We start from the raw sequence: 16,024 nt of genomic DNA on the forward strand, positions 1-16,024 counted from the left end.
GATGTGAAAACTACAAAACAATGCTGAGAGAAATTAAAGAACACCTGAAGAAATGGGAGGGCAGTGCTGTTCCTGGATCAGAAGACTCAGTATTGCTGTCATTATTCTCTAAATTTTTCATATATTCAATGCAATTCCAATGCCTTTTTTTAATAGAGATTTGTGAGTTGATTCTAAAATCCTTAAGGTAATTCAGTGGACTTAGAGTAGCCAAAACATTGAAATATAATAGAACAAAGTTTGAGGATTCACATTACCTTATTTCAATATTTATTAATGTAGTTACATTAACTACATTAGACAGATAGATCTGTGGAACATTACAAAGTCCAGAAAGATATCCACATTTATGTGGTTGATTGATTTTTGAGAAAGATGCAAAGGATAGTCTTTTCCATGAATGGTGATGTTACAATTGGATATCCATATACTAAACAAAAAATGTACTGGGTAAAAAATAATTTTGACTTTTACCCCATACTACATATAAAAACTAATTCAAAATAGGTCACAGATCTAAATATAAAAACTTAAAATTACAGTATGAAAGTTCTCAAAGAAAGCATAGGAGAGAGATATCATTGTGACCCTGGGTTAGGGAAACAGTTCTTAGATATGATACCAAATGCATAATTCATAAAAGAAAAAAATGATAAAGTAGACTTTGCTCAAATTAAAAACATCTCTTCTAAACACATTGTTAATCGAATGAAATGAGGGGTCAAAGGGTAGGAGGAAATATTTGCAAGTTCTATAACAGATAAAGGACCTATGTCCAAATTACATCAAGAACTCTCAAAACTCAATAGTAAGAAACAAACAGTCCCCCCAGTGAAATTGAGCAAAAGATTTAACAGATATTTTACCAAAGAAGATATACAGATTTCAAATTTCAAATAATAACATGAAATATTAGTTGTCAGGAAAATACAAAAGTCTAACATCATTAATCATAAATAAAGAAGATGCAAATTATAACCACAGAAATACTAGTACATATATATGAGAGCATTTAAAATGTAAAAGACTGCCGGGATGGAGGGGAATGGTGGGGGGTAAACACAGACAACTGTAAATGAACAATCAAGTAATTTAAAAAAATAAATAAACAAAAATAAAAGACTGCCATACTAAGAATAAGCAAAGACTTGGCAGCAAGTAAACTCTTACACACTGCTAGTGAGAATGTAGAATGATATGGTTTTACATCTTGGAAACTTAGTATTTTCTTAAAAAGTTAAATATACACATGCTATCCAAAATAAATGAAAGTATATGTCCATACAAAGACTGTACATGAAAGTTCGTACATATTTGCAGTGGCCAAAAGCCATAAACCAAATGTTTATCAATAGGTGAAGGAATAAACAAATTGTGGCACATCATGTAATGAAATACTACATGGCAATAAAAAGGAGTGAACCATTGACATGTGCAACAACATAGGCTACTTTCAAAATAATGAATTATGCTGAGTGAAGGAAATTTGGCAAAAATAATACATGTTTTATGATTCTAATCTAGAATTCGAAAAATGCAACCTAAACAATAATGATAAAGTTAACAGTGGTTGCTTGAGGATGAGGATGAGAGTTACACAAGGGGCCAGGAAGCTGGGATTACAAAAGTGTATGGGGAAATGTTTGGGTGGTGGATATGTTTATTATCTTGATTGTGGTGATAGCTTCACAAGTGTATTCATGTCAGAACATCAAATTGTAGTCTTTAAGTACCTGCAGTTATTTTGTGTCAACTACACTTCAGTTAAAGGTACTTATAAAAAGTACATCATATTTTCCAAAAATTGTTTAGTTTTTAAATTTAAAGATTTGACCTTTTTCTTTATTAATTTGAAATTCATTGTTTTTAAAAAGAAAATGCTTTCCAGTCAAAAGCCACATATAGCTAATGGCTACTGCATTGGAATGTGTAGATAGAATATAATGTCATGCCAAATTATGGTTCCACAAAAAAAGTAAAAACAATGCATTTTCATATGAAAGCTGATAGTATTTACCATCAAGAAAACCCTCATTGAACAAACTACTAAAAGATGTATTTCAGGCAGAAGGAGGGATAATCATAAAACCAAAGATGGAAAATGTAAAACTTTCAATCTGGTAGAACCAGAGAATAAGTAACTCAGTGTGTCAGAAGGGAGACAAAGCACTAAACTTTTAAAATTTAATTCCTGATTTTTTTAAGGCCTTTATAAAAAATATAGAAAGTTTTTATGAATTAAAAGCTTTTCCATAAAGATTGTATAGTGTATGCAGCTTTTAAAAGACCAAAACCTAACTCGTCTATATCACATTTATAATCATCTACAATCATAATTTGTTGTTGGACAGGGTGCATCGGTTGCCTTAGACATGCTACATCTTGCCTTGCATTCACAAGGCCAGAATTAACAGGTTCTGCAAGTTAAATGTGTTTGAACCTGATAAAATTACTGCATTTGTACCCTGGAAACAAACCATAAAACATGAAATTAGTTTAATATCTATCATTTTAAAAATGAATAATGTGGGTTGCTTAACAAGTACATGAAGCACTTAGAGTAAACCTCTTTTCCCACAAATACACAGTCAAGGCACTTGTAATTTGAAATTATTTGGCTCTGCATTTTATAAACAGACCATTTTATAAATGTAAAGACTCATACGTTTAGAAGGAAAGTTGCTGCAAGTCATCCCCTCTATCTCTAGTGCCATTCTTGCTGATATATATATGTAATTTTACTCACTGTATTTATTGTTTTAATTTATATGTTTGTAGGGACTTTTTAAAAATAATGAGGTATAATGTATAGTGTAAAAAACATTATTCTTAATGGTACAGCTTGATGAATTTTATGAATATGTACACTCATATAAACATCAGCATCACCACCAATCGGTGCTAGAAGACTCCTTCAGGCTCCATTGTAGTCAGTCAATTCTAGGTCACCAAGAGTAATCATTTTTATGACATATCACATAGATTAAGTCTTGCCTGAAAATAAACATCATACAAATTGAATCATACAATGTGAACTCTTGTGTTTTCTGCCTTCTTGTACTCAACACTCTGAGATTTATCTGTTTCATGTAACCAAGCTTTTTAAAGAAAACACAGTACAATTGCTTCACTCTTTTCTCAAGTAAAGAAATTGAAAGGTGGCTTTGTGCCTTGTATCATTTAGTAACAAGTTAAGATTTTTACTTTTTTAGAGTGATGTGCACCAGTCATGGTTAACGTTTTTATGAGAAATGTGTCCTTAATATTTCTTCTTGAAAAATGGAATAGGTTCATGGAACTATTGGAAATGTAAATGGAGGGAGAGGTGAGACCTGAACAACCAGAGAGAATGGTGTTAGTGATCACAACAATATTTTTCATAAGTAGTTACAGGTCAGGGTTATGTGGATTTATGTCATCATAAATAAACAAGTTCCTCTCTAGAAAACGGTCTATTTCCTTCTTTTTCTGGAAACTGAGAATACATAGTAATCGTCACTGACCTTTTTATTCAGTTCTCCAAAATTGAGATAAATGCTAGTCTCCCCTTGATATTATTGGTTTTACAGTCTTTGTGTAGATTCCAGGCCCTTGAAAGTAAAGAGAAGTTGCTGAGGTCATTTTTTGAATTTTGTTTTCTACCCCCACCCCTAGCTTTACAGATAGCAGGGGTGGAAGATCTCCTTTGACATGAAACTTTCTATTGAAAACAAACAAAACCCCAAACCTGTGGTTTTATAAAAGACCTTTGCCATAAAACTCATCTCTATTGCTAATTACCTCAGTAGTTTATTTTGTCTGGCAAGTATAATGTGGCAGCTGTTTGATCTACAGAGGCCATATCATAAAGTTGTTAGGTGGCAAAACTATGCCAGTGCTTTAAGAAACTAGCAATAAAATCATGTTTTTAAATAGACTTTACCATTTAAGATTAACATTTTTATAACTGCTTGAATAGGTTGGTCAAATAAGATATGACTTGTGTATTTTAGGAAAGAAACTACTCCAGAGCAAAAATTTTGAGAAGTCTACTGACTGAAATACTACATTTATGTAGAATAATTTTGCTCTCAAAGTTTGGATCTTCCTTGGGAAAATAGAAATTGGTGTTAATCTCAGGATATTTTCTAGGTACTGGTTGTATGTGTAATAAATAACACATTCATGTATCAGTGTGGAAGAGAGCAAAGGTGTTCACCTCAAGGTTTGAGGAGGTACAATATAGATATTAATTGGATTTATAGAATAGGTCAGAGAAAAAACAAAATGTGTAGGCAGTTCTTTTGTAGTTTGCTTTACTTTAGGAATGAGATTTTTAAACAAGCCAAATAAAGATAATTTTTTTAGGTGGGTATGGCAATTTATTTCTAAATGTCAGTGACATCCCAAGTTTGCTGTCATTTATTCAACTTCTTCTTTATAAACAGAGAAGAACTACCTTTAAACTCATTTGTAGTTTAAAATTATTTTGGATAATTATTTTGCCTTTCTAATATGAAATTACTTTATTATAATTTTGATAAAACAATTACTTGTAACACTTTCTGGTTTGCCCCCCGAAGTCCAGATGGTTGGAAAAAATAATTTTGTTTCAGTGTTACAATGAACAAAGCTGACACTTCCTTTAAATCATATTTGAAAACAGTAACTAAAAGTAATAGAAACTGGAAAATAAAATTAAAGATCCAGAGTATTCTCTCTTGGTGAATAATTTAGAGTTCTTGGTGTTTGAAAGTTGAAAAAAACCTTTTTCTTCATAATGGAGTCTAAAATAATCTTTGTGTGTGTGTGTTTGTGTGTGACCAGCAATATCTAAATTGATATTATTGTCAGAGCAGAGTAGAACAGGGCACCTTTAAAGGGTTATGGACCTATGGAAATATAGTTAACATTGTAAATATTTATTATTTTCAAGTATTTCAATTGCATTATTATAATAACACTGTACCCGATCTTTAGGAAATTTGCATTTCTATCCTTAAGCCACTTATGTTCTGGAAGAAATAAGTGAAAACAGAGTTACAAAAGCATTTTGTTCAGTACTTTGGCATGTAATTTTGGGGTGGGTACTTTTTACTGTTGAGAATACGGAAGGTTGGTGGGAAACATGGAAACCAAAGAAAAACAAAGGAGAAACTTAATATATCAAAGGAATGAAGTGGGCAGATTCCTCAGAATATGATACAGATGCCAAGAAGAAATGAAGGGAACTGCTACTATTTCTTTCATATGCTTGGAATAGGTGGCCAAGGAGATTTGCTGAAGAAGTAGCAAATTCTTAGAGGCTCACTTCCTTCTATGCATATTGTCCAGCCATTTAAACCCTGTTACTTTTAATAATCATAACCAATTTAGTTTTACTAATATAGACTGCCTATATATCACTCTTTAAAAAGATTTTATTTATTTCGTTTTAGAGAGAGGGGAAAGGAGAGAGAAAGATAGGGAGAGAAACATGATGTCTGAGAGAAATAGCAATTGGTTGCCTCTCTCATGCCCCAAACTGGGTCTGTGGCCCACAATCCAGGCATGTGCCCTGACTGGGAATCGAACTGGCAGCCTATCAGTCTGCAAACTGGTGCTCAGTCCACTGAGCCACACCAGCCAGGGCTGCCTATATATCACTTTTGTTAAACTCAGGTCTCATTAGTGTTTTGTTACCAAGATGTGGGGTTGGAATTATCTTCAGTCTTGCAAGTATACAACAAAACAAAACTACTTAGAAGCCTAATTGATAGAAGCCATACCAAGATTCCAGGGGTTGTGACTTGCATAGGTGGCTTGCATGTGTTTAGTATTTTTTAAAAAGGAATAAAAATTAAAATATTGTTTGTGTTTGTGCAATAAAATATCATTACTAAAAAGAAAAATATCTTTTGTCTCCTATTCTAGTGAAGAAAAGCTCATAAAATATCAATTTAGAATGACAAATTTGCATAATTTTGTATTAATCAAATGTTATAACTTCTATTACAAATAAAAAAAATTTTTTAAAGTATATGCTGATACTATAGTTTATATATGTGCATTCAAATAAATATCTTTCTTTGGTAATTTGTGTTATACCTAAAGATAATGATAAGATACAGTAAAATACCTATTTCATATATGTAGTTACTTAATAAGTACTAATTGGCTTGATTGTAAAATTTTAAACCAGTTATTCTAAATTGAGGATCTAGGTTAGCTAGGAATACCATGTAATAAATAGGACACTTATAGAAGTATATTCCCCAAGGAATTAAAGTAAAAATTAGAATTATTTTAGGATACGTTGTAACATAAATCATCTGTATTTACAATGTGACATCTAAGAAAGAGATTTGTATGATTAGCAAAGTCTGGGAACTACTGTATCAGAATGTAAGACTGTATCAGAATGTATTTGAGGACTAAAGGCGTGTTGGAGTTTATGAACGCTGTTGGATGCTTGGCTATAGCAAGAATATTTAGCCCTCACTGGTGTGGTTCAATTGGTTGGGCATCATTCCACAAAGCAAAAGGTCTCTGGTTCGATTTCTGGTTAGGGCATATGCCTGGATTACATCTTTGGTCCAGTCAGGAGCCTGTGTGAGAAGTACCTGATTGCTGTTTCTCTCCCTCTTTTTCTCCCTCCCTCCTACTCTCTCTAAAAATAAATAAATCTTTTAAAGAAAAGAAAATTTACATGATGTAAAATGTCTTTGGAAAGACTAATACTGTCAATTTACATTATATAGATGTCTCAATTCCAATCATTTACACAACTTTATTTTCAAATTGGGATTGCTATTCTGTTTTGTTTCATGTTAGAGAAAGTTTCAGAAAATAGTAACACAGTTTATGGGGAACTAGACTTCCAGCCAAGATGGAAGTATAGGCAGATAAACTGTACCTCCTCACACAACCAAAAGAAAGACAAGAACAAATTTAAAAACAAAAAACAACCAGAACTGCCAAAAAATGGAACTGTATGGAACTTTGACAACCAAGAAGTTAAAAAAGAAACATTCACCCACACTGCACCACAATCCAGCGACATGGGTTGCCCCGGCCTGGTGAATATCTAAGACTATGCACCTTACAGCATAACAGGAGTGCCAAGATGAAGAAATATGGTCCAAATGAAAGAACAGATCAAACGCCAGAAAAACAACTAAGTGACAAAGAGATAACCAACCTATCAGATGCATAGTTCAAAACACTGGTATTCAGGATGCTCAAAGAAATAGTTGAATATGGTCACAAAATAGAGGGAAAAGTGAAGCTTATGCAAAGTTTAAAATAAAGAAAAGCATACAGGGTGCTAACAGTGAAAGGAAGGAAACTGGGATTCAAATCAATTTGGAGCAGAAGGAAGAAATAAACATTCAACTGAAACAGAATGAAGAAACAAGAATTCAAAAAAAAAAATGAAGGGAGGCTTAGGAACCCCTGGGACAACCTGAAATGTTCCAATATTCAAATTATAGGGGTGCCAGAAGAAAAACAACAACAGCAAGAAATGGAAAACTTATTTGAAAAAATAACGAAGGAGAACTTCCCCAATCTGGTGAAGGAAATAGACTTCCAGGAAGTCTAGGAAGCCCAGAGAGTCACAAACAAGTTGGACCCAAAGAGGATCACACGAAGGCATATCATCATTAAGCTACCCAGGAATAAAGATAAGGAGAGAATCTCAAAAGCAGCAAGAGAGAAGAAGACAGTCACCTGTAAAGGAGTTCCCATAAAACTGTCAGTTGATTTCTCAAAGGAAACCTTGCAGGCAAGAAGGGGCTGGAAAGAAGTATTCAAAGTCATGAAAGGCAAGGACCTACATCCAAGATTACTCTGTCCAGCAAAGCTATCATTTAGAATGGAAGGGCAGATCAAGTGCTTCCCAGGTAAGGTCAAGTTAAAGGAGTTCATCATCACCAGGCCTTATCATATGAAATGTTAAAGGGACTTATCTAAGAAAAAGAAGATCAAAACTATGAATAATAAAATGACAACAAACGCACAACTATCAACAACTGAACACACAAAAAATAAGCAAATAACCAGAACAGGCACAGAATCACAGAAATGGAGATCACATGGAGGGTTATCAGTGGGGAGGGTGAGAATGGAGGCAAAGGTACAGGGAATAGAAGCATAAATATTAGGTATAAAATAGACGGGGAGGTTAAGAATAGTATAAGAAATACAGAAGCCAAAGAACTTATATGTACGACCCATGAGCATCAACTAAGTGGGGGAATGCCGGTGAGAGGAGGGGTGCAAGACAGAGGGGAATTAAGGGGAGAAAAAAATGGGACAACTATAGTAGCATAACTAATAAAATATACTTTAAAATAAAATAAAGAATTTATGGGAAATTAATAAAATTTCAGTTGGGAATGAAACTGTAGTATATAGTATAATTTTCAATTAACCTTTAATTATCACAAAGCTTTACTATCAAGAAAATATTAAAATACAGGGGAAATATTCTTAACAGTTTATTCTTATTTGTGCATTCTTATACAAGATGATTAATAATGTATATGTTTTTATGCTCACATGAACTAAAGTTTTGAGAGAATTCCGTATTATAGTGTGACTTCATCCGATCCTTCAGGGTTTGAAACAGTGGTCTCTGCATAATTTTTTTGCCAAGAACCTTGATATCACATGTAAAATGGGAAGACTACAGTTTCTCTGTTTGTGCCTAAATAGGCAAAAGATTTTTCAGGTCAATGGGCTGTCATTGTTCTAAGTCTTTCAACGATTTCATGATACTTTTGATTGTTTTTTTCTTATCATGTTTGTTACCCAGTTCTGATCATTTCCTTAATACCATACACGGAAAGCCAAAATATAAAATGAAGGGAGCCATTTAAAAGAAATGGCAAGATCTCTCAGGAAAAAAATATGTGGAGCTGGGTCTTAGTTGAAAAGATCATTGGAAGGAAGTGCTAAGACGTTTCTTTGCATATCAAATTCTGTTTATTCCTAACTCTGGCTCTAGCTGCTTGAAATTCCGTTTAAGCAACTTTTTCTGTGGAATGTTGGTAAAGTCTATAAATAGAATCATCTGACTACTGGAATCAGTTCACATCAGATTTACTTTTTCATAGTAGTAGCATTCTTCAGGACAATCACACAAGTAAAATATTATAGGACATTAAATTACAGGCTTCTGGAATTCCATTTTAAAATATTGTTTTCTTAGCATTCTTTGAAGGATTTTGAATACATTTGCTTTAAATTCCTTCCTTTTAGTTAGACAATGAGAGTAAATGAAACACATTCTAGTCACAATTCTAAATTTACTCACTTGTATGTTTGCATAACACTTTACAATTATTTAAAAATATATTTTGTGGTTTGTTTTCTAAAGAATTCAGTACAGCCCTGGCCAGGTGGTTCAGCCAGTTAGAGCATTGGTCCTGTGCACTAAGGGTTGTGGGTTCAGTCCCCAGTTAGAGCACATACCTAGGTTGTGGTTTGATCATCCCCTGTCAGGGTGCAAATAGAAGGCAACCGATCCATGTTTCTCTTTTACATTGATGTCAAATCCCCCCACCCCCACCTCCATCTCTCTCTAAATTCAATAAAACATATCCTTGGGTGAAGATTAAAAAAGAAAACAAAAGGATTCAGCACTTAAAGTCATGTGTGTGTTTAGAGAATTCCATAGCAATGTAGTTTGTTGTCACAGGTGCTTTGTTACAAGACATTTAAAAATCACCTATAAAAACAGTGAAAGTGTTTGTATCATTTGTGTGTGTGTGTTTTAACAAGCAAAAATATGACCCACCTTGTTAATTGTTTTTCACTGTTCATCATTGCTCTGTCCAAAATTCCTGCTCTTCCATTTATAAACTTAATTATTTCCTGTCTATATGCCTTTGTTTTGGCTGCTTTTTTATTTGTCTGTTTGTTTATTTTTGTTTTGGGAATCTTCCCCCTGTTATCTATAGGGCCACGTATAAAAAATAAATTCTCTTTTCATTGTAGTTCAGGGAATTTTGCTATCCTCTGAACCATTTTTATATCCTTTTTTCTCTTTTAGATACCTTATATTTTCTATTATACATATATACATACATGTATTTAATCTTTTCGATTGTATTATGTATTCTATGAGCAAATGACCTATAATGTTTAAAGATGTATAGTGCTTAAATTGGGTTTACTGTAGATGTTTAGTAAAAACAAACAAGAAAAATCCCACCTGTTATATAAAGCAAAAGTTAAAATATGCAGTTCTTGCCAGAGTAATAAGTTTTGCCGACCTTGTTGTGCTGGTAAATGAATAAATCTCTTAGTGATTTCAAAATGAAAAGCAATTGTGGATGGCTTTCACCTTTGATTTCACTTTCATGCCACCCTGTCAGGGAGGTGTAGTCTGTGGCAAGGGATGATAAGGAGGATGAGTGTGGCAAGCTCTTTTCTGATTCTGTATGAATACCTGCATCCAGGAAGGCAGGACAGGACATAGCTTTTAGACTCCTGGGAGTCATTCATGCCCCTGTTATCTGTGATTCCCAATAATTTATAAATTCAAGTGGTAACAATTAAAACAGAAATCATAATACTGTCCCTAAATAAGTAATTAAGCATAAAACTTAGAATTCCATCTGCCTGTCCTAGGTTCCGGATGGGGTATGGGGGAACTGGATAGAAAGGTAATAAAAGTAATTAATTAAAATAGTGGGTGAAGATTGATATTGATGAGTAAAAGGAAAAGTGTGACAGGGAGATTACAGCACCATACTTGCATGGATGCCTAAGAGAAGAAGAACCTGGGAAAAAAAGACTGAGAAGCAGTGTTGAGGTTGGTATACATTAGGGCTCAGTCCTTGGTCTTGATTTTTTTTTCTGCCGTAACACACTTTTTGGTGATCTCATCCAGTCACAGGGCTTTAAATAGCATCTACTGGGTCAGTGAATTCTAAACTATGTCTTCTGACCCCTTTTTCCCAAATACAGATCCAGTTGCCTACTTACACCTCCATTTGAGTATCTGACAGGTATCTTAAACTTAATAGGTCCCAAAGTAAAGTTGTAATTCCAACTATCATCTCCCAACCTCCTACCTCAGCAACTTGCATTATCCGTAACCTTCTCTGTCGCAGTTGATGGTCTTCCATTTTTTTCTTTATTGAGACCAAAGTTTTGGAGTCATCCTGATCCCTCTCTTTCTCACTTCACATCCAGTATGTCAGAAAATTTTGTTGTCACTGCGTCTACTGCCCTCCCTCAATTCAAATATGTTGAGTTTCCAGCAGGTTCACACTACTCTGCTGCACCCACTCTGCTTGGAGGCCATCATCATCTCAGACCAAATAGCAGTGCACTGCGATTCCAGTTGGTCTCCTAGTGCTTATTCCCTTCATTTGCTAATTTGAAAGGAATTTATTGTAGATGCTTTTATAATGATGTGACATGTGATACCTCAATATTTTGAATAGCTTCTTTGGCAAAGAAAATATTGTTCTGCCTTGTTTGAGTTTTTCTCTAGCTAGATTGTTTGGTACTTGTTCTTGAGATACCTAAGAAGTTTTTGACAGAAAATGCATAAAGTGGCTATGAAAAGTAACAATCTACCTATGCTTACCAGCTGCAATGATTCATTGCAAATGAATCATATGGCAAAATGTATTTTGCCATAAGAATTGTGAGTTGTATTTTTTTAGCAGCCTGCTGTGTGGATGCGTTATGCTGTGGAGACCATTGTTTGTAAGTCAGCTTCAGTTGAACATAAGATGTACTGACTGATTAAAAGATGCTTTCAAACACATTTTTCTTACTTGACACAGTTATTAAAGACCTGTTTCAGGTTTATAAATAGTCAAGAGAAGAAGTATACTTGGCTTATCAATCTTTAAAGGAGGAGTGAGTTTTAATAGTTTATTATTTTGTTGTTGACATAAAGATCAGAATCTTGGCCATAGGTAGAGATTAAAAGTCAGAAAGGATAAACAATTCAATTCTAACAAAAGTAGTTTTTAGGAACACATAGATACTGTGTGTTTGATAAACTGTTCCAAAGACTTTTGTCATTTTCTTATGATTTGGCAGGGATATCAGTATAACCCATTCAGAATGAATAATAATGGCATTGGAAGTCACAGGCCTTTTGTGATTTTCCTATAGCAGTTCCTTGAGTCTACAATCCAATTCTCTTTGCAGTTGTCTTAAAATCTATGTTAAAGATTTCTGGTCAAGATGGCAACACAGGCAGAAAAAGATAGAAAATCTTAAAGTTAAGCTATTACTTAGAATAGAAGGGCAGATAAAGAGCTCCCCATACAGGAAAAAACTAAGGGAGTTTATGACCATCAAGCCATAATTATATGAAATGTTAAAGGAACTTATTTAAGAAAAAGAAGAAGATCAAAACTATGAACAATAAAATGGCAAAAGTACATGTCTATCAACAATTGAATCTAAAAAACCAACTAAGCAAACAAGAAGAATAGAGACAGAATCATGAATACATAGAGCGCTTTGATGGTTGCCAAATGGGAGGGGGTTGTGGGGTGAGGGGATTAAGAAGTACAAATAGGTAGTTACAAAATAAATAGCCATGGGATGTAAAGTACAGTATAGGAAATGGAGTAGCCAAAGAACTTACATGCATGACCCAAGGACATGAACAGTGGTGGGAGATTGTCTGAGGGAGTGGGGTGATATTTGGAGGAGCGCAAAGGGAAAATCAGGAAAACTGTAATAGCATAATCAATAAAGTATAATTTTAAAAACTGGAAAAAATCCTATCTTAACTTATTTTTTTAATAGGAAGACAAAGTAAAGTACCCTCTAATAAGTCTGTTTTATTGAGCCTACTGTATAGCTTGCTTTTGGAAGGAGGACTGTTGAAATCTTAGGGAATTTTTTTTAATACTCTTAAACATGAGCTGTTAGGCACCCATACAGGCAAACATTAAAATAGAATTAGAGACCATTATCACATTTGATAATATACAAGCTGCCAGAAATTCTAGTGAAATAATGGACAAATGCAAACAAAACAAAATCCACATTGGGACAAATAAATCTTTTTTATTTTATTTATTTTTAGAGAGGGAAGGGAGGGAGAGAGAGAGAGAGAGAGAGAGAGAGAGAGAGAGAGAGAGAGAGAGAGAGAGAGGGAGGGAGAAACATCAATGTGCGGTTGCTGGAGATCATGGCCTGCAGCCCAGGCATGTAGCCTGACTGGGAATCGAACCTGCAACACTTTGGTTCTCAGCTCGCGCTCAATCCACTGAGCTACGCCAGCCAGGGTCAAATAAATCTTTTGACACACAAAAAAAGAAACTTTCATTGTAGTTGGAAAGTTTTACTAATTTCAAATTTGATAATTATCAATTGAATTATTTCCATCAGTTTCAGACCACTATAATCTAAATTAGGGTATCTTAACCTGTGGTCAATAACTGGGCTACAAAAAGATCTACGAACCCTTTTTGTATACAGAATTTGTTTTTATAGGCAATTTCCTTAAAAGACAGATGATAGCATTCACCATATTCTCAAAGGAATCCATGATTTGAGGAATCCATGGTTTAAGAACTACTGATCCTTATATCTATCTTTCTCACTGTGATAAAGTTCTTAAACCAGTTTTAAGTCTTGTGACTAACAATGAAAGTTCTCTATTTATAGTTTCTAAGATCTGTCATCTGGGTTTCAAAAGATTAAGCTGAATCCAGGTACTGTTGTTAATAATACTAGCAGTAGTAGATATGTGAAACTCTTTTGAGTTAGTATATGTAACTTTATAGTTGCCATATAATATGAATATGCTGGGATACTCATTTAAGTGATCTGTATGTAGTTCCTCTAATTATAATTTTAAGCAATTATCTTTCCTTTTTCTTTTATTTTGTGTGGTTACAAATCAGTAAGCATAGCTGATCCCGCTGCCCTTGGCTTTATCATTTCTCCGTGGTCTCTGCTGTTGATGCCATCTGGTAGTGTGTCATTTACAGATGAAAATATTTCCAGTCAGGATCTTCGAGCATTCACTGCACCAGAGGTTCTTCAAAATCAATCACTAACGTCTCTCTCAGATGTTGAAAAGGTAACTCTTACTTTTTGCTTGATTTTGTTTTTAATTTTTGGGGGGGTTGGGAAAATAAAGACACTGGGCTACTCTATCTCAACCCTTGGATGAAAAGTGCATTGATTTTAAAGTAATCATATGCTTTAAGAAGTTCATTTTTATTTTAAGAATTCAAACTTGTTTTATAAAGGTTTTACAGATCTAAGAAAAAAGGAAGAAATGTATGTTATTCTTGACTGATGTTTACAAAGATTTATTTAATACTTGCTGTGTATAAAACATTGTGCTCATAAAGAAGATAAAAAAATAAATAGAAAATTGATCCTGATCAACATGTTTAGAACAATCTGTAATGTATGGCAAAATAAAGTAAATGTTATGTAGAGGTATAAAGTATTTTGGGAATCTAGAGGAGGAGCAGTTAACGTTTAGTGTAGAATGATATGGCAGAGAAGGTAGTAATGTTTATGTTGGGCTTTGTAGAATGAGTAGAATTTAGAAAAGTGAAAATAGGCACTTTCACTGAGGGTTATTAGAATGTGGAATGACAGGTAAGAAATTATCCACTGTGATGGGGGAATGTTTGGTTATATCAACTAGGCTAGAGATAGCTACCTGGAAAGGCTGTGGTTAGGGAAAGAAAGGGAAGCTGTAGGTCTGAATAAAGAAGACTTCAAGTGCCAGAACTTGAGACTTTCTTCTGAGGCAGTTGTGAGCTATCCTATTTTTAGGAGAGTAATATGATGTGATTTTTTTATTGCAGAAGGTAAGTTTGAGAATAGTGTTGAACTAGGTGATATGAAAGATTGTGTGTGTAGGAATCTAACTGGAGAGTTTAATAATATATGGAGAAGAACTGGATATAAGATACAGTGGAAGCAAAGCTGACAGTCTGACAATTAATTTGATGGGATAATGAAGAAGGAAAAGTTTATTATATAAATATTCGGTCTGAGGATAGGATGCCATTGGCATCAAAAGATTGATTTCATTGTTGAGGCTATGAAAAAAAATTGGGACATACAGGTAGCGGGCTATAATACTTTGATATGGAACTTTAGAAATTCAGTATTGGCTATGAATATAATTTCTCATGCAGCATTCCACAGAAGCATGAAGATTAACCTAGTAAATTGCTAGTAGTGAAATCAAAAAGGATGAAATTTTTTTTGACCCTACTGTGTTCTCCATCTACTATCCATGCATTCATAATAAGAAAAAAAATACTATTCAAATTGCAATGAGATTTTTTTTCTCACTTGTCAGATTGTCATAAGTCCAAATATTCATCACTTACTCTATGGACATGGCTTGTGAGAACCCTCCTATATGTTGATGATAAAAATGCAAAATAATGCAATTTCTATGTAGGGAAATCTGACAATATGTGTCAAAACCACAGATGATTCACCCTTTAGCCATAGTTTCAAAGAATCAATTCAAGAGAAATATCTGCATGTAAAAAATAACATATCACAAGACTGTTTGCTGAAACATTATTTATAATACCAAAATTTGGAAAAATCCTAATTGCCTGTTAATAATAGATTGGCTAAATAAACAGTGGTACAGCCACAAAAGGGAGTTCTGTGCAGTACTAAAAAAGGATCTCCAAGCATTGATATAGAAATATGTCTCCTACTAAATTAAGAAATGCAAGTAATCTTTAATGTTCCTGACCTTTTTGGGGAAAAAAAGGTGAAAATAAGAATGTATATTCATTTTTGCTTGAGTTTGCATAAAGAAACTTTAAAATAAATAAGAACTAATAAAAATGGTTACCCATAGAGGATGGGCTGAGGAATTGAGAGCGGGGAGGTGTCTGTTCCAATAACTTCTAGTTTTATTTTCTATTTTAGCAGCTCTCACTTTTATAAAATATATGAAATTATGACTTTCTCATTATGTGTTTTAGTTTCTTTGGAACAAAATGTAATGAATATATAGTACTTAACAAATTTTTAAAATTTAAAATTTTGGTTTACCATAAAGTGACTCTTTGGAAAATTC

At 33.7% G+C, this 16,024-nt stretch overlaps 1 protein-coding gene across 12 annotated transcripts in view; it reads left to right on the plus strand.

The window, feature by feature from the left end:
* PTPN13 (protein tyrosine phosphatase non-receptor type 13) overlaps positions 1-16,024 on the plus strand; it is a 203,536-nt gene that overhangs the window by 55,954 nt on the left and 131,558 nt on the right. For all 12 annotated transcript variants that reach the window (XM_045820083.1, XM_045820090.1, XM_045820086.1 and 9 more), the window contains exon 3: positions 13,854-14,032. In XM_045820083.1, the coding sequence (XP_045676039.1) occupies positions 13,854-14,032 (179 nt within the window). The remainder of the gene's footprint in view (positions 1-13,853; positions 14,033-16,024) is intronic.

This window comes from Phyllostomus hastatus, unplaced genomic scaffold (assembly GCF_019186645.2).
Source record: "Phyllostomus hastatus isolate PE091 unplaced genomic scaffold, TTU_PhHast_1.1 phas_scaffold_39, whole genome shotgun sequence".
NCBI classification, from domain to species: Eukaryota; Metazoa; Chordata; class Mammalia; order Chiroptera; family Phyllostomidae; genus Phyllostomus; species Phyllostomus hastatus.